Source organism: Salmo salar, chromosome 20 (genome assembly GCF_965601325.2).
Source record: "Salmo salar chromosome 20, fSalSal1, whole genome shotgun sequence".
Lineage (NCBI taxonomy): Eukaryota > Metazoa > Chordata > Actinopteri > Salmoniformes > Salmonidae > Salmo > Salmo salar.
Window position 1 is genome coordinate 59,501,371 of NC_138310.1, and position 20,402 is coordinate 59,521,772.

Genomic DNA, 20,402 nt, shown 5'->3' on the forward strand with positions numbered 1-20,402 from the left:
CTCTACATCCATCCAGTCCATACTGCTCTACCTCTACATGTGTAACTCTGTGTTGTTGTATGTGTCGAACTGCTTTGCTTTATCTTGGCCAGGTCACAATTGTAAATGAGAACTTGTTCTCAACTTGCCTACCTGGTTAAATAAAGGTCAAATAAAAAAATAAATAAAAATAAAATCCAGTCTGTACTGCGCTACCTCTACATCCATCCAGTCTGTACTGCTCTACCTCTACATCCATCCAGTCTGTATTGTTCTACCTCTACATCCATCCAGTCTGTACTGCTCTGCCCCTACATCCATCCAGTCTGTATTGCTATACATCCATCCAGTCTGTACCGCTCTACTCTACATCGATCCAGTGTATATTACTCTACCTCTACATCCATCCAGTCTGTACTGCTCTACCCCTACATCCATCCAGTCTGTATTGCTATACATCCATCCAGTCTGTACCGCTCTACTCTACATCGATCCAGTGTATATTACTCTACCTCTACATCCATCCAGTCTGTATTGCTCTACCTCTACATCCATCCAGTATGTATTGCTCTACCCCTACATCCATCCAGTCTGTATTGCTGCTCTACATCCATCCAGTCTGTACTGCTCTACCCCTACATCCATCCAGTCTTTATTGCTGCTATACATCCATCCAGTCTGTACCGCTCTACTCTACATCCATCCAGTCTGTATTGCTCTACCTCTACATCCATCCAGTCTGTATTGCTCTACCCCTACATCCATCCAATCTGTACTGCTCTACATCCATCCAGTCTGAACTGCTCTACCTCTACATCCATCCAGTCTGTACTGCTCTACATCCATCCAGTCTGTACTGCTCCACCTCTACATCCATCCAGTCTGTACTGCTCTACCTCTACATCCATCCAGTCTGTATTTCTCTACCTCTACATCCATCCAGTCTATATTGCTGCTCTTCATCCATCCAGTCTGTACTGCTCTACCTCTACATCCATCCAGTCTGTACTGCTCTACGCCTATATCCATCCAGTCTATACATATCAGGACCTGATAGAACAGTGTGGCTCAGTTGGTAGATGAGGGTGCTTGCAATGCAAGGATTGTGAGATTGATTCCTACTGGGGCCCCCCATTTAAAAATGTATGCACACACTATGGATAAAAGTGTCTGCTTAATTGCATTAATTATTATTATATTACATGTTTCACTGTAGCCCTGCCAGCTGTATGAACTCTCCTGCCTGCCTGGCACAGTTAAGGTAAAAACTCCAAGCTTCCAAGATAAAATTCATTTTAAATGTCATTATTTAAACATGCAATTTATTTTCTGGACATTCAGACATCATGTCATGGAACAGCTCTTATTAACAGACCCTTTCGTCTGCATGGATGCGTCCCAAATGACACCCTTTTCCTATATAATGCACACTTTTGACCAGATTCCTATGGACCCTGGTTAAAAGTAGTGCACTATAAAGGAATAGGGTGCCATTTGGGGTGTAGTCCATGACCCAGTGTTCTAATGAAAATAAAATGTATAGATATCAAACAACCAACTCATGTGTTTTAATAACTAATTGTGATTCGTTTATTTCAATATTTATTTCCACTGAGGAAGTTGATTCAAGTAATTTTCATTCATTCTTTTGTTTTCATAGTTTCTCTGTTTGTTATAATCAGTAAGATCATAGAGTTAATGTGGGTTAATAGTTCAGTTTGTCAGGTTAGGTAAATGTTAGTTTAGTCACTGATTGTCTGGGCCATTTAGAAGGGGAATGGTGACATACAGTGCCTTTGGAAAGTATTCAGACCCCTTGACTTTTTCCACATTTTGTTACATTACAGCCTTATTCTAAAATGTATTAAATATATGTTTTTCCTCAGCAATCTACACACAGTACCCCATAATAACAAAGTGAAAACAGGTTGTTAGAATTTTTGCAAATGTATTAAAAATAGAAAACAGAAACACCTCATTTACATAAGTATTCAGACCTTTTGCTATGAGACTCTAAGTTGAGCTCAGGTGCATCCTGTTCCCATTGATCATCCTTGAGATGTTTCTACAACATTATTGGAGTCCACCTGTGGTAAATCCAATTGATTGGACATGATTGGAAAGGCACACACCTGTCTATTTATACAACGGGTGGGTCTAATCCTGAATGCTGATTGGTTAAAACCGCATTCCAGCCGGTGTCTATTCCACAAATTGCCACCGGCTAAATCTATGACGTTAAAATACCTATTTACTCTGTTCCATCTGACTGCGCTATCCACTGTCTCATCAGCCCAGCCAGGCAACTTATAAACCTGATCTCCACTTTAGCATCTAGACATTATCTCACATTTCTTTTAGACTAACATTTCGTTTTCAACAGCTGAGATTTGTATAAACCTTGCTGTCCGCCTCTCCGACATTTACAACATTGTTTAGATATTCAAATTCGATGTCCAGCTGTCTGGGACAAGAAAGACAGGCAGGCAGCGTTTCTCAGTCAGTCGAAATACATATATACAAAAAAATGTCAATTGAAAAAAGGTCAAACGAAACACAGCTAATTTGCAGTCTTTCCAGCTTCAGTTTGAAGCGATCGTGTTACTGTAGCTGTGTTGTTGGCTAGCTCCTCTGAACAACAGTGTCCTGACGAGTGAGCACATTTTCTATGCCAGGCAAAATCCCCCTCATTAGCTCATTGTTATGCATGTATCCAAATAAATGTCACTAGAAAACAGCTTAAACAAATGCAAATGCAGCTACTTTGCTGTTATTCTGACTGCACTTTTTGATGTGACTGTAAGTTAGCAGTAGTTGGCTAGGTAGCAGGCAAGGGATAAGAATGTTGCCAGCCATTATAGCAATGGAACATTTAGAACAAATGACTGGGTCGCGTCCATAGATACAGAACAAAAAGACTGAACAACTGGGTCGCGCTCGAGCAACCCTAGATTTGTGTCGGGACTATACCTTGTGGAAGTATGAATACATGAATAAAAATCAAGTTTTTAATGAAAATAAGTAAATCATTATTTGAATATGTTGGTAACCCATTCTTTAAAAGTGATAATGCTCTTGAAGCTGGTGTTTGGAGGATATATTGGCACGGAGTTGTTAGGGCTGAGACGAAGTCGAGGGCCGGCAAACAGTGCCAATGTATCCTCCAAACACCAGCTTCAAGAGCATTATCACTTAAATAAGGTCCCACAGTTGATAGTGCATATCAGAGCAAAAACCAAGCCATGAGGTCGAAGGAATTGTCCGTAGAGCTCCGAGACAGGATTGTGTCGAGGCACAGATCTGGGGAAGGGTACCAAAACATTTCTGCAGCATTGAAGGTCCCCAAGAACACAGTGGCCTCCATCATTCTTAAATGGAAGAAGTTTGGAACCACCAAGACTCTTCCTAGAGCTGGCCACCTGGCCAACCTGAGCAATGGGGAAGAAGGACCTTAGTCAGAGAGGTGACCAAGAATCTGATGGTCACTCTGACAGAGCTCTAGAGATCCTCTGTGGAGATGGGAGAACCTTTCAGAAGAACAACCATCTCTGCAGCGCTCCACCAATCAGGCCTTTATGGCCTGATTGGTGGAGACAGAAGCCACTCTTCAGTGGCCAGACTGAAGCCACTCTTCAGCAAAAGGCACATGACAGCCCGCTTGGAGTTTGCCAAAAGGCACCTAAGGACTCTCAGACCATGAGAAACAAGATTCTTTGTTCTGATGAAACCAAGATTGAACTCTTTGGCCTGAATGCCAAGCATCACGTCTGGAGGAAACCTGGCACCATGCCTACAGTGAAGCATGGTGGTGGCAGCATCATGCTGTGGGGATATTTCTTTAACCGAAGTCCTGAAAAAAGCTGTGCAGCAACGCTCCCCATCTAACCTGACAGAGCTTGAGAGGATCTGCAGAGAAGAATGGGAGAAATACAGGTGTGCCAAGTTTGTAGCGTCATACCCAAGAAGACTCAAGGCTGTAATCGCTGCCGAAAGTGCTTCAACAAAGTACTGAGTAAAGGGTCTGAATACTTAGGTAAATGTGATGTTTCCGTTTTTTTTATTTTTTATAAATTAGCAAAAATGACTAAAAACCTGTTTTTGCTTTGTCAATATGGGGTATTGTGTGTAGATAGATGAGGGGGGAAAAAACTATTTAATCCATTTTAGAATAAGGCTGTAAGTTAAGAGGTCTGAATACTTTCCAAATGCACTGTAGGGTGCATTCCAAATGGCACCCTAGTGCACTACTTTTGACCAAAGTACTATGTGCCCTAATCAAAAGTAGTGCACTAACTAAATAATAGGTTGCCATTTGATACGCAGTCATGTTCAGATTGATCATCCTTCCGGAATCAATATAGTTTAACTTGGACTGAGATGACTGACTGACCTCTGGAGACAAACAGGCGAGGAAGGAACGGCGCTGGAGAACCAAAACAACACAGAACGGTTCGTTTCACACATACACTATCACACAGGAACTACACTTTCACCTGAACACCTTGGAAACATTGTCCAGATCCACTTACACTGCCAAACACATAAACCATGATTCAAACATAGTATAAATATGTGTGTGTGTGTGTGTGTGTGTGTGTGTGTGTGTGTGTGTGTGTGTGTGTGTGTGTGTGTGTGTGTGTGTGTGTGTGTGTGTGTGTGTGTGTGTGTGTGTGTGTGTTTGTGTATGCATCTCACCAGCCAGATTGTCCATCTCCTTCTCCTGCAGCAGACTGGCAGTGTCATCGTCTCCATCCAACATCAAGTCCGTCTCTGGGCTCTGATTGGCTACTGTCTGGCTGTGGAAGCCCTTCTTCGACTTGACCAACTCATCCTCCTCGCTGCCTGGAGGGGGAGGGGCAGAAAGACAAAACAGTAGGAACAGTCACTCAGAGAACAGTCAGAACAGAGGGTGGCGAGAGAGGAATAGTCCGAAAAATCAGAAAACAGTCACAACAGTCAGACAACAGCCAGACAGAACAGTCATACAGCCAGAGAACAGTCAGACAGAACAGCCAGGAAACATTCAGACAGCTAAACATCTCTCTCCTGAACTCCAAAGAGCAGATTCATATCAGTGTAGAAAGATAAGGAAATTATAAACGCTTTCAAGTGTCACATCAGTGGAGCCAAAGGGGAATCTGGTTTTGATAGTTTTCTAAAATGCAAACCATAACATCCGGCAAGCTACAAAAGTCTGAATTATCCAGTACCCACAATCTCTACATAAAACGTCCAATGATGACTGACTTGGAGTAAAAAGAGGTGTACTGTAGTATTTCATAACTATTGACATCAGAACCCACAGTGAACATATGAACACATTTAATACATTTCCAGCATCTAAACTGATAGGCTGTTTCAGCGTTTGTTGTCAGACAAGATAAACTATGAAACACTGTTTTCCCTATAGAAAGCGGCAACAGAGTGCTGAGAATATATCTCCAGCTCAGAGTGTTTTGGAACTGTATCTATCAGCTGCTGCTGCTTCCAGAGCTCAGACAGAATCACACTGAACAAACAGATCAATAGACTGGTAACACCACCACATCTCATCATACGGCCATACAGGAACAGTCTAGTAGAACAGGACCATCCCTCTACAGGCTGTGTCCCGCCTTAAAGTTCATCCACACCATACAGTACATCCACACCATACAATTCGAACAGACTACACAGTACATACAGACTATACAGTACATACAGACTATACAGTACATCCACACCATACAGTACATCCACACTACACAGTACATCCACACCATACAGTACATCCACACCATACAGTACATCCACACCATATAGTACGTACAGACTAGACAGTACATCCACACCATACAGTACGTACAGACGATACAGTACATCCACACCATACAGTACATCCACACAATACAGTACATCCACACTATACAGTATGTACAGACTATACAGTACATCCACACCATACAGTGCATCCACACCATACAGTACATACAGACTACACAGTACATCCACACCATACAGTACATCCACACCATACAGTACATCCACACCATACAGTACATACAGACTATACAGTACATCCACACTACACAGTACATCCACACCATACAGTACATCCACACCATACAGTACATCCACACCATATAGTACGTACAGACTATACAGTACATCCACACCATACAGTACATCCACACCATACAGTGCATCCACACCATACAGTACATACAGACTACACAGTACATCCACACCATACAGTACATCCACACCATACAGTACATCCACACCATACAGTACATACAGACTATACAGTACATACAGACTATACAGTACATCCACACCATACAGTACATCCACACCATACAGTACATACAGACTATACAGTACATCCACACCATAAAGTGCATCCACACCATACAGTACATACAGACTACACAGTACATCCACACCATACAGTACATCCACACCATACAGTACATCCACACTATACAGTACGTACAGACTACACAGTACATCCACACCATACAGTACATCCACACCATACAGTACGTACAGACTACACAGTACATCCACACCATACAGTACGTACAGACTACACAGTACATCCACACCATACAGTACATCCACACCATACAGTACGTACAGACTACACAGTACATCCACACTATACAGTACGTACAGACTATAGAGTACAGCCACACCATACAGTACATCCACACTATACAGTACGCACAGACTATACAGTACATCCACACAATACAGTACATCCACACTATACAGTACATACAGACTATACAGTACATCCACACCATACAGTACATCCACACCATACAGTACATCCACACCATACAGTACGTACAGACTGCACAGTACATCCACACCATACAGTACGTACAGACCATACAGTACATACAGACTATACAGTACATCCACACCATACAGTACATACAGACCATACAGTACATCCACACCATACAGTACATCCACACTATACAGTACATCCACAACATACAGTACGTACAGACTACACAGTACATCCACACCATACAGTACATCCACACCATACAGTACATACAGACTACACAGTACATCCACACCATACAGTACATCCACACCATACAGTACGTACAGACAATACAGTACATCCACACCATACAGTACATCCACACCGTACAGTACGTACATACTGTACAGTACATCCACACCATACAGTACATACAGACTATACAGTACATCCACACCATACAGTACATCCACACTATACAGTACATCCACACCATACAGTCCATCCACACCATACAGTACATCCACACCATACAGTACATCCACACTATACAGTACATCCACACCATACAGTCCATCCACACCATACAGTACATCCACACCATACAGTACATACAGACTATACAGTACATCCACACCATACAGTACATCCACACTATACAGTACATCTACACCATACAGCACATACAAACTATACAGTACATCCACACCATACAGTACATACAGACAATACAGTACATCCACACCATACAGTACATCCACACCATACAGTACGTACAGACTATACAGTACATCCACACCATACAGTACATACAGACTATACAGTACATACAGACTATACAGTACATCTAAATGCCTTAAACTGCCTTCATCAAGTTATGTCAGCCGCAGCTCAACCCCTAGCCCAAACCCACCCCAGACCAGCCCAACCCATCCCAAGAACAATACTAGCCCCAGCCCAACCCCAACTCCAGCCCAACCTCAACCCCAGCCCAACCTCAACCTCAACCCTATCCCAAACCCACCCCAAACCAGCCCAACCCATCCCAAGAACAATACTAGCCCCAGCCCAACCCCAACTCCAGCCCAACCACAACCCCAGCCCAACCCCAACCTCAACTCTATCCCAAACCCACCCCAAACCAGCCCAACCCATCCCAAGAACAATACTAGCCCCAGCCCAACCCCAACTCCAGCCCAACCTCAACCTCAACCTCAACCCTATCCCAAACCCACCCCAAACCAGCCCAACCCATCCCAAGAACAATACTAGCCCCAGCCCAACCTCAACCCCAACCCTAGACCTACCCCTACCCAGACCTACCCAACCCACCCCACCCCACCCCAACCCTAGCCCCAGCCCAACCCCAGCCTAACCCCAGCCCAATCCTAGCTCCAGCTCAACCCCACCCCAAGCTCTTCCCAACCCCAGCATGCCAGCTAAACCCATCCCCATCCCATCCCCAGCACACGCCTGCCACACATGACCTTACAGAGATGCCTGTGAGGATTTGTCTTCTTTAAGGTCATATAGTATCTGTGAGAAACTGGAGCAGGAACTCTGTGTGTGGAAGAAAAGCAGCAGAACACGTCTGGAGAAATGGGAGGTGTCTGACACTCGTCTGCCATGTTTTCTCTCAGCGAGGCTCTCAGTATGCCTGGCGCTCCTAGGAGGAACAAGCACCTTGTCTTGAAGAGGTCTCCTGCAACTGTTGTCAGCACGATTACTGTGAAAAAAGCAGCTTCCTGCTCTGTCTCGTGTCTGGAGAGCTTTCATCAGACGCATGGAAGAAGTTGGAATGTTTCGGAAGTGAATTCTGTATAGCGTTAAAGAAAGGCCAGAGCCATCTAGCAGCCAGCCAGCAGCCAGCCAGCCAGCAGCCAGCCACTCGTCTAGCATCAAAGAGAAGAGAGTGAAACTTAAAACTGTAATTCAGTAAAGCGTCATTATCCTCCATAGGGTCAACAAGGGGAAGCTGAGCAGAGAAGCTGACTCTCTGATTGGCACGATGGAGCAGAGGACGCGAGTGGGAACTAGACTAAATAAACCATGCTGATTTTTACAGGCATGCCACCAACATCAATAAGAGAGAATGAGAGAGGAGAGGGAGAGCGAGCAACAGAGAGAGCAAGAGAAAGAGAGAGAGAAAAGGAGAGCAAAAAAAAGAGTGAGAGGAGGGGGACCGAGCAAACTGCTTTGTCCACAATGCAATTTAGTTATCAAGGGGTAGAATATAGGGTTATAAATAATCAGAAAAAAAAGCAGGACAGGGAGAGAAAAGGTGCTGACATGAACAGCCATCTTGTCATGAGTGATAGCCACTCTACTCAGAGATGTTCCCTAATCAAAGCGGGCGGTGAGATAGACGGCCGTTTGTCAACATTAAGATCTGACAGCGCTGAGGTGTCAAGGCTGCCTCATTAGAAAGCTTTTAAATCCTCCACCTTTCCCCTCACAACACATGGAGGAGGAGGAAAGAGATTGGGACACTTTGTTTCTACCATAATTCATTTCTTTAGTCTGTGACCTAAACAGGACAGCTGTACCTCATCCCACAGACCCTAACCCTGTAGCACAGATAGCAGCAACATCACAAACTCTACCTGCAGCAGGGTTAACCAATATAGTAGTTCTCCTTCTACACTCCAATCACCCAAGGCCTTCTGCAAATAATTTGGGATGCAACAACGTATTAAACCAATCCAAAATAAGTAGAATTTTAACATAAAACATTTTAACATTGATATTGTGTTTTTATATAGGAAGAATGCCAAAGATAAGGTGATCAGGTTTATGATTCAGAATCATCAAGAAAAGAAAAGAAAAGCATTGAAGATAGGGAGAGAGAGGGACCGGGAGTGGAAGAGAGAGGGAGAGAGAGAAAAGGGGGGAGAGAGCAAGAGGAGGAGGAAGAGAGAGCAAAGCTAATGTCACCCATTCCCTATCGCCATGTCAACAAGACAGACTGACACATTTTCAATGTTTCCACTACGATGACATTTCCCTCCCAGTCTGAGGGCGATGATAGCAAGTGGATGTGGGCTTTCAGCTTTGGTCAAATAAAGTTTACAATCTCAGAGAAGGGAACTATTTTAGAGTTCAGTAGTTTTACTGTTCAATGTGGAATAGATAATAGTTGATAGGCTTCTAAAAAGAAGCAAAGGCTCAAACTGTGATATAATGGTCCATGTTTTATATATTGGGAGAACTCTGAAGTATTCTGTGGCATGAGCCTTTCATTTTTATAGCCTCAGTCAGAGTCAGGGAGCGTGTGTTTTTCTTGGTCTCCTACGTCTCCTACGCCCCAACCTCTCGCTCCTTAAGGAGAAACTCTATCACATGTTCTTTCACTTAACAGCCTACTCTGCTACAGTACATTTCCCAACAGAGGAATAAGGCTAACGGCAAATATACTTTAGAATAATTCAATATATACAACCATAAATAAAATATGAAACATTAGAATTACAGTGGAGCTTTTTTGAATAACAAATATTGTACATAAATTACACAAATTGGATCAAACAAAATGGGCAATACTGCTATGCAGGACATGTATATTTACTGCTAAAGAAAGAGTCTGAACATCCATCATTTATGTTTTGGAAACCTATTAAAAAAGCTTAAGTTGTGTGTTCGTCCACCACACTAGCGATCTGACCAGAACCGTTTTGGAGAGAACTTTTCCTCCTATGCCTCCACGCTACCAACACAGATCCCGCCCAGAACAGCGAAATCGGAGACAGATGCAAAGTTTTAGCGTTTGTTTTGGACGGTAACAGCAATGCAGAATGGGCTTTTTCCTCCTCCTCTTTTGCCTCTTCCCTCTCTCCAGACACTGTTCCCAGATGGGGGTGTCCCTCTACCCCTAACAAACCCAGCCTTAACCCATGCCTACCTGTCTCTGTAATGTCTCTATGCTTTATGACATGATAATCCTACAGAGTGATAACAGGGCAAAACACCACTTTGTCTCCTTGCACTGCTTCATGAACTGTGTTTCATATAGTAGCATTTCCTAATCACATAGCAGTGTTTCCTTAAATGTAGTCCCCTCTTCTCTTCTCTTCCATTTTCCAGCCTACATCATTCCCAGATCTCTCTCTGCCCTCCTATGCAGCCTCTCTCCCTCCCCCCGCCTCTCTCTCCACGGGATTCACATTCCACACGATACAAGCAGTCCAGCATCACTGAACCCTGGGATAGTCTGAACGCTGGGAGACGCTGCTCAGTCTAAAACAGGAAAAGATAAGAGACAGAGAGCGGAAACAGAAAGTAGAGACAGAGAGTAGAGAGAGAATAGAAACAGAGTAGAGAGAGAGTAGAAACAGAGAGTAGTAACAGAGAGTAGAGAGAGAGTAGAGAGAGTAGAAACAGAGAGTAGAGACAGAGAGTAGAGAGAGAGAGTAGAGACAGAGAGTAGAGAGAGAGTAGAAACAGAGAGTAGAGACAGAGAGTAGAGAGAGAGTAGAGAGAGTAGAAGCAGAGAGTAGAGAGAGACTGGAGACAGAGAGTAGAGACAGAGAGTAGAGAGAGAGTAGAAACAGAGAGTAGAGAGAGAGAGTAGAGACAGAGAGTAGAGAGAGAGTAGAGAGAGAGTAGAGACAGAGAGTAGAGACAGAGAGTAGAGACAGAGTAGAGAGAGAGTAGAGACAGAGAGTAGAGACAGAGAGTAGAGACAGCGAGTAGAAACAGAGAGTAGAGAGAGAGTAGAGACAGAGTAGAGAGAGAGTAGAAACAGAAAGTAAAGAGAGAGTAGAGGCAGAGAGTAGAGAGAGAGTAGAGACAGAGTAGAGAGAGAGTAGAAACAGAAAGTAAAGAGAGAGTAGAGAGAGAGTAGAGACAGAGAGTAGAGAGAGAGTAGAGACAAAGTCTCATTACTACACCCTCTATACCTGGAGATCAGCCCTGGCCTAGATACTCTGTAAGTACGGTAGATTCTCTGTAGCTAGATGCTCTGTGGCTAGATGCCCTTAAGCTTGATGCCCTGTTGCGAGAGGCTCTGTAGCTAGATCCCCTGTAGCTAGATGCCCTGTAGATAGATGTTCTGTAGCTAGATGCTCTGTAGCTATAGCTAAATGTCCTGTAGCGAGATGCTCTGTAGCTAGATGCTCTGTAGCTAAATGCTCTGCAGCTAGATGCTCTGTAGCTATAGCTAGATGCCCTGTAGCTAGATGCTCTGTAGTTGGATGCTCTGTAGCTAAATGTTCTGTTGCTAGATGCTCTGTAGCTAGATACCCTGTAGCTAGATGCCTTGTAGCTAAATGCTCTGTAGCTAGATTGTCTGTAGCTAGATGCCCTGTAGCTAGAAGCTCTGGAGTTAGATGCTCTGTAGCTAGATGCTCTGTAGCTAGAAGCTCTGGAGCTAGATGCTCTGTAGCTATAGCTAGATGCCTTGTAGCTAGATGCCCTATAGCTAGAAGCTCTGGAGATAGATGCTCTGTAGCTAGATGCTCTGTAGCTAGAAGCTCTGGAGCAAGATGCTCTGTAGCTAGAAGCTCTGGAGCTAGATGCTTTGTAGCTAGATGCTCTGTAGCTAGATGCCCTGTAGCTAGAAGCTCTGGAGCTAGATGCTCTGGAGCTAGAAGCTCTGGAGCTAGATGCTCTGTAGCTAGAAGCTCTGTAGCTAGAAGCTCTGTAGCTAGAAGCTCTGTAGCTAGATGCTCTGTAGCTAGAAGCTCTGTAGCTAGATGCTCTGTAGCTAGATGCTCTGGAGCTAGATGCTCTGTTGTTATACCTTTACTCATCACTTACTGTATTATTGAGGTTCCAGACATGCTCCACAGAGTTATACCTTAGAGAGCTCATTGAAAGTCAGTCAGACAACATGCAGCTCTCATCTCCTTCAGAGTGAATCTTCATTAGTCATAATAATGAACCAGGGAACGGCAGGCTAGAGAGGATATAGTATAATTTACAGAATGGTAGCTAGTGATGATGTGTGTTCTACTGCTATGTAGTAGAGTGTGTGTTTGTCTGCGTGTGCGTGAATTTGTGTGTGCATGTGTGTGCAAATTCTGCTGTAACGAGCTATAAAGATCAGTGTGTGAGTAGCAGAGGGTCAGAGAGAGCCTGGTTGTCCACTACTTTTGACCAGAGCCTATGGGGAAAAAGGTGCCATTTGGGACGCACACTGCCTGTTCATCTGAGCAGGGCAGCAAGGACACCTGGAGGTAGAACAGCCTGTTAAACACTGGATCAATATGAACCTGACTTCCATTTCATGGTTCCCCAGTTCCAATCAGCTAACTATATCCTCTGCTGCTGCTACAGAACACAGAATGTATAGTCCTACTGACAGACAGAGGGCAGAGACACAACGCTAACTCTCCTTAGTCCCCCTCACCCTGTCAATGTTGAAATTTCAATCCACACATTCAAGAAGCAACCGAAGAGTAAACTCTCTCGCTCTCTCAACAGGCCTTCCCACTAAAATATATATCTGTAATAACCACTATATAGCTAACAATCCACTGGCATTATGTTTAGTTAACTTCTATATCTGTAATAACCACTATATAGCTAACAATCCACTGGCATTATGTTTAGTTAACTTCTATATCTGTAATAACCACTATATAGCTAACAATCCACTGGCATTATGTTTAGTTAACTTCTATATCTGTAATAACCACTATATAGCTAACAATCCACTGGCATTATGTTTAGTTAACTTCTATATCTGTAATAAACAGACTATGTTCTATATATGTGTACTACGGTTGGTGGGAGTGGCTGTCAAACCACAGGAAACAGAGTTTGGAGACGGAGACTACTAACGATCCGATGCTCTTAGATTATCCGCTACAGATACATCTCATCTTTAATATGGGCTGTGTCCCAAATCGCACCACATTTCCTATATAGAGCACTACTTTCGACCAGGGCCCATAGGGAGAGTGGGGGAGGGTATAGATAGTGAGGGGGGAGAGAGAGAGAGGGAGAGAGGAAAGGGGGGGAGCAAGAGAGAGAGAGCAAAAAATACAATCCTTCTCACAGGAGAAACTTATACATTATTGTAGTCATTAGAACCACTGAGAGACACCAGGGTGTCAAAAAGTCTTCAGACTGGGAGAGACACCACTGACACGCACATACACCACCTACTAAAGGACAGGGAGAACAACAATTTACAAACAGGAAAAAAAGTATTGACAACATTATTTTCATCAGGGTCTGCTGCAGAAAGAAAGCATCAGAACTAAGAGAGAGAGAGAGAGAGAGAGAGAGAGAGAGAGAGAGAGAAAGATAGAGAGAGAGAAAGAGATAGAGAGAGAAAGAGAAAGAAAGATAGAGAGAGAAAGAGAGAGAGAGAGAGAGAAAGTGAGAGAGAGCAAGCGAGAGAAAGATAGAGAGAGAGAAAGAAAGAGAGAAAGCGAGAGAGAGAGAGCAAGCGAGAGAGAGAGAGAGAGAAAGATAGAGAGAGGGAGATAAAGAAAGAGAGAGAGAAAGCGAGAGAGAGAGAGAGAGAGCAAGCGAGAGAGAGAGAGAGAGAGAAAGATAGAGAGAGAGAAAGAAAGAGAGAGAGAAAGAGAAAGAAAGAGAGGAAGCGAGAGAGAGAGAGAGCGAGAAAGAGAGAGAGAGATAGCGAGAGAGCAAGCGAGAGAGAGAGAGATAAAGATACAGAGAGAGAGAAAGATACAGAGAGAGAGAAAGATACAGAGAGAGAAAGAAAGAGAGAGAGAGAAAGCGAGAGAGAAAGCGAGAGATAGATGGATAGATAGAGAGAGAGAGAGAGAGAGAGAGAGAGAGAGAGAGAGAGAGAGAGCAAGCGAGAGAGCAAGCGAGAGAGAGAGAGATAAAGAGAGAGAGAGATAAAGAGAGAGAGAGAGATAAAGATACAGAGAGAGAAAGAGAGAGAGAGAGAGATAGATAGATAGATAGATAGATAGATAGATAGATAGATAGATAGATAGATAGATAGATAGATAGATAGATAGATAGATAGATAGATAGATAGATAGATAGATAGATAGATAGATAGATAGATAGATAGATAGATAGATAGATAGATAGATAGATAGATAGATAGATAGATAGATAGATAGATAGATAGATAGATAGATAGAGCTGTCTGGACAGTTGAGAAAGGAACCATAGTAAAATAAGAAGCAGACGGTCTGTGTGATATTAACATGGGCCACCTGCAGCCCAGAGAGAAACCAGCTGGTGTGTGTGTGTGTTATCTGTAGGAGTTGAGAGGCCAGATGACATGCTGACCCAACAGTCAGCTCCCCCAGCACAGCCAGTCTGCATCCCAAATGGCACCCTATTCCCTACATAGTGCACTACTTTTGACCAGAGCCTCTGAGCCTCTGGTCAAAAGTAATGCACTATGTAGGGAATAGGGTACCATTTGGGAAGCAGCCTCAGTTACACAGAGACCCGTATGTGCGAGGTCAAAACTAGGGCCCAGAGTTTCTCCTGGAGGTCAAACTCCTTGTCCTCCTCATTCTAGACCTGGCCCTCATAATACTAGACCTGGCCCTCTTCATACTAGACCTGGCCCTCCTCATAATAGACCTGGCCCTCCTCATACTAGACCTGGCCCTCCTCATACTAGACCTGGCCCTCCTCATACCAGACCTGGCCCTCCTCATACCAGACCTGGCCCTCCTCATACTAGACCTGGCCCCCTTCATACTAGACCTGGCCCTCCTCATACCAGACCTGGCCCTCCTCATACTAGACCTGGCCCTCCTCATACTAGACCTGGCCCTCCTCATACTAGACCTGGCCTGCCTCATTCTAGACCTGGCCCTCCTCATACCAGACCTGGCCCTCCTCATACTAGACCTGGCCCTCCTCATACTAGACCTGGCCCTCCTTATACTAGACCTGGCCTGCCTCATTCTAGACCTGGCCCTCCTCATACTAGACCTGGCCCTCCTCATACTAGACCTGTCCCTCCTTATACTAGACCTGGCCTGCCTCATTCTAGACCTGGCCCTCCTCATTCTAGACCTGGCCCTCCTCATACTAGACCTGGCCCTCCTCATACTAGACCTGGCCCTCCTCATACTAGACCTGGCCTGCCTCATTCTAGACCTGGTCCTCCTCCTACTAGACCTGGCCCTCCTTATACTAGACCTGGCCCTCCTCATACTAGACCTGGCCCTCCTTATACTAGACCTGGCCCTCCTCATACTAGACCTGGCCCTCCTCATACTAGACCTGGCCCTCCTCATACCAGACCTGGCCCTCCTCATACTAGGCCTGGCCCTCCTCATACTAGACCAGGCCCTCCTTATACCAGACCTGGCCCTCCTCATACTAGACCTGGCCCTCCTCATACTCGACCTGGCCCTCCTCATACCAGACCTGGGTCATCAGGCATGGGTTAGAGAACTGGCCTAATGACTGCTCACCTCCATTCACTATGAAATATCATACCTCCCGATGTGTGCAGACAACTTGGAACAATAGGATTTAATAGCATCAGAAAAATGAATGATGTTTTATTTTTTAACATTGTTTTGTTTGATGTGGAAGCATTTTTTATTTAAAGGTAGACTCAGCGAAATGACGTTGCCACGAGCAGCACCGCAGATATTGAGATGAGCGAGATGCAAGACTTCGCTCTCACACAATCACACACAGTATCTGCGCATGTGCACGGGTTCACGTCACATTGTTACAGCGTGGTAGCCAGGGCACCAAAACAGCGGAGAAGTTGAGCCTCACGCTTCAAGGCTCTTAGTTGTTGCAGAAATTTACCCACTATACTGTTTATTTTCTGAATCTACGTCATATCGCTGAGTCTACCTTTGAACAAAATACTTTGAGATGTTTGTTCTTTGTAGAGTTTCTAAATCAATAGATTTTACTCCATCTGCTCTGCTAGGCTGCGTCCCAAGTGGCACCCTATTCCCATCAGTTTATAGTGCACTACTTTTGACCAGGGTCCACAGGGCTCTGGTCAAAAGTAGTGCACCATATAAGGAATAGGGTGCCACTTGGGACGTAGACCTGTCAGTTCAATGAGGGAAAGTTTGAGACTAAGAGCACAACAGTAAAATGACTAAGTCTATAAAAATAAAATGTTTCATTGAACGGACGTGTCATGTTCAATTGACAGAGGCAGTAAATATGTTACTTATAAAAATGACAATAAACTTCTCTCAGCTCAGCAACAGGCCCTGCCCATAGTGCACGGCTCAACCCTGGACCCTGAGGACACTGAGACCCTCTATAGCTCCTCACTTTATAATGCTGGCCTTGACAGTGAGAAGAACCAAGTGGTTGTCTGGGGTCATACAACATTATGAATGACAGGATTGTACTGTGTGGAGAGAGACCGCGGCTACTGTCATGTATACCCCTAACCCTGTCATGTATCACCCAAACCCTAGCCCAAACCACTGAGTATTCCATCAGTAGACGAGTTACTTCTACAGACCTTGTAGAATAGAGGACAAGTCAGAAGCAGATATCATTATAGCTGACAAGAAAAACTGTTGAATTAGGGTTGCTTGTTACAGTTTTCAACCACACATCAATCAGTCAATTAATTCAATGAATCAATTAGCCAGGAGCATGCTGACTAACCATAGTCGTCCAGCGTCTTGCAGGGGATGTCCAGGTGGGTGGAGCCAAAGGGGTTCCGTACGAATCTCCGCCTCCTCCGTAAGTCGTCCTCCCAGTAGTCCAGACGCCAGAAGTCATTCAGCTGACTGAGAGACAGACAGAGATAGACAGGTTAGACTGAGAGACAGACAGAGATAGATAGGTTAGACTGAGAGACAGACAGAGATAGACAGGTTAGACTGAGAGACAGACAGAGATAGACAGGTTAGACTGAGAGACAGACAAGGATAGATATACAGGTTAGACTGAGAGACAGACAGAGAGAGATAGACAGGTTAGACAGACAGACAGAGAGAGAGAGACAGGTTAAACTGAGAGACAGACAGAGAGAGAGAGAGACAGGCTAGACAGAGACAGACAGAGAGAGACAGGTTAGACTGAGAGACAGACAGAGATAGACAGGTTAGACAGAGACAGACAGAGAGAGACAGGTTAAACAGAGACAGACAGAGATAGACAGGTTAGACTGAGAGACAGACAGAGATAGACAGGTTAAACAGAGACAGACAGAGAGAGATAGACAGGTTAGACTGAGAGACAGACAGAGAGAGATAGACAGGTTAGACTGAGAGACAGACAGAGAGAGATAGACAGGTTAGACTGAGACAGACAGAGAGAGACAGGTTAAACAGAGACAGACAGAGAGAAAGAGACATGTTAGACTGAGAGACAGACAGAGAGAGAGAGAGAGAGAGAGAGAGACAGGCTAGACAGAGAAAGACAGAGATAGACAGGTTAGACTGAGAGCAGGTTAGAATACACACACACACACACACACACACACACACACACACACACACACACACACACACACACACACACACACACACACACACACACACACACACACACACACACACACACACACACACACACACACACACACACAGCACCACAACACCAGGATCCATCCCCACAGCAGCAGCAGCAGAAGCTACTACACTATAAATCACTAACACTGCCATTAACAAATACAGCATCAAATTACAAGTCTAAATGGCCCAGCTTGTCTCCTTTTTTACTATGTTTTTTAACAAGACTTGTAAATCAGAGAGGTAGGACTCTCAACACAGGCAGGGAGGGAGGCAGGGAGAGATGGAGGGAAGGTGGGAAGGAGGCAGGGAGGGATGGAGGGAGAAAGGGAGAGAAGGAGGGAGAGAGAGAGAAAGGAGGGTGAGAGGCAGGGAGAGGAGGGAGGCATGGAGGGAGGGAGGCAGGGAGGGAGGGATGGATGGAGGGAAGGTGGGAAGGAGGGAGGGAGGCAGCAACATGGGGTTTAATAATGATGGGGAGGGTCTGAGAACACTCCCTCCCTGTGTGTATGTGGAGCCATGATTAAAATAATGTGTTGAAATATTCATTGAAATGATTCCCAGGGCCCTGGGGCAACCCAAAAGAAAATTGCATTTTTATTCATTATTAATAACAGCGAATTAGAGCCTTAAAAACCGGAGAGAAAGAAGGGAACAGCTCCAGCATCTGGTAACCATCTTTGTAAAAATGATTATTCCAACATTCGCAGGGAGGACCAGGGAAGGAGGATAATTTTATTGCTCGCAGCTAATGCAAACCATTAAGCAGTTGGCCCAGCATCAGGTTACTAAGTGCAGCTCTGGCTGGACACATTTCAAAGGCTTTGTGTTTCATTCAAGGGGAACTAAAAGTAGAAAATCACTGCAAGTCATTTACGTACTCTAAATGGAGCTGTGGAGAGAAATATGGAGCGAGGGAGAGAGTGATGATTAAAGTAGAGCAGATGACAGTTTGGTCTGAGAAGATCCTCAGTCACATCAATGGACCATGTGCTTCAACTTCATCCTCTCCATCTAGACCAGAGTGAGGAATTACACAGTCCTCCTGCTCCTCTGACCGTGTCCCACATGGCACCATATTCCCTATACACTGAGTGTATAAAACATTAGGAACAGCTTCCTAATATTGAGTTGCTGTCACGCCCTGACCATAGAGAGCCCTTGTTTCTCTATGGTGTAGTAGGTCAGGGCGTGACTAGGGGGTAGTCTAGTTTAATATTTCTATGTTGTGTTCTAGTTTATATTTTCTAGGTTGGTGTTTTGTATGATTCCCAATTAGAGGCAGCTGGTAATCGTTGTCTCTAATTGGGGATCATATTTAAGCAGCTATTTTTCCCACCTGTGTTTGTGGGATATTGTTTTGTGTTTGTGCCTGTGCACCACGTAGTCACGTTTAGTTGTTCGTTTTTTTTATTTATTAGTTTTATTTGTTTTTGCTTGAAGTTTCACTTTGGAATAAAGATGTGGAACTCTACACATGCTGCGCCATGGTCCCGTTCTTACGACAACCGTGAGAGTTGCACCCTCCTTTGCCATCAGAATGGCCTCAATTCATTGGGGCATTGACTCTACAAGGTGTCAAAAGCATTCCACAGGGATGCTGGCTCATGTTGACTCTAATGCTTCCCACAGTTGTGTCAAGTTGCCTGGATGTCCTTTAGGTTGTGAAACATTCTTGATACACACAGGAAACTGTTGAGTGTGAAACCCAGCAGTGTTGCAGTTCTTGACACACTCAAACCTGTGTGCCTGGCACCTACTACCATACCCCGTCCAAAGGCACTTAAATATTTTGTCTTGCCCACTCACCATCTGAATGGCACATATACACAATCCATGTCTCAATTGTCTCAAGGCTTAAAAATGCTTCTTTAACCTGTCTCCTGCCCTTCATATACACTGATTGAAGTGCATTTAACAAGTGACATCAATAAGGGATCATAGCTTTCACCTGGATTCACCTGGTCAGTCTGTCATGGAAGGAGCAGTTCCTAATGTTTGTACACTCAGTGTATAGCGACCTACTTTCAGCCAGGGCTCTTTCATTTTCCTTTTACCAGTACAGAGCCATATTAAAATGATGCCTCCACCTCCACCTTAAAAATGAATGTATTACCACTACCAAAAACAAGAACAACATCAACCCAGACAGCCGCCCAGTTACCAATCCACCTCCAGCTTTGGCAATCTGGCTAGCAGCCAGGGCTACCATTATATAGTCCCCCCCGATATTGAGTCAGTCTAAACAGATTAACTTGTTACAA

The 20,402-nt window shown here is 44.4% G+C and overlaps 1 protein-coding gene across 2 annotated transcripts in view; it reads right to left on the bottom strand.

The window, feature by feature from the left end:
* LOC106580977 (neurobeachin) overlaps positions 1-20,402 on the bottom strand; it is a 313,133-nt gene that overhangs the window by 130,076 nt on the left and 162,655 nt on the right. For both annotated transcript variants that reach the window (XM_045703701.2, XM_014162593.3), the window contains 2 exons: positions 17,288-17,412; positions 4,675-4,821 (listed from right to left, as the gene is read on the bottom strand). In XM_045703701.2, the coding sequence (XP_045559657.2) occupies positions 4,675-4,821; positions 17,288-17,412 (272 nt within the window). The remainder of the gene's footprint in view (positions 1-4,674; positions 4,822-17,287; positions 17,413-20,402) is intronic.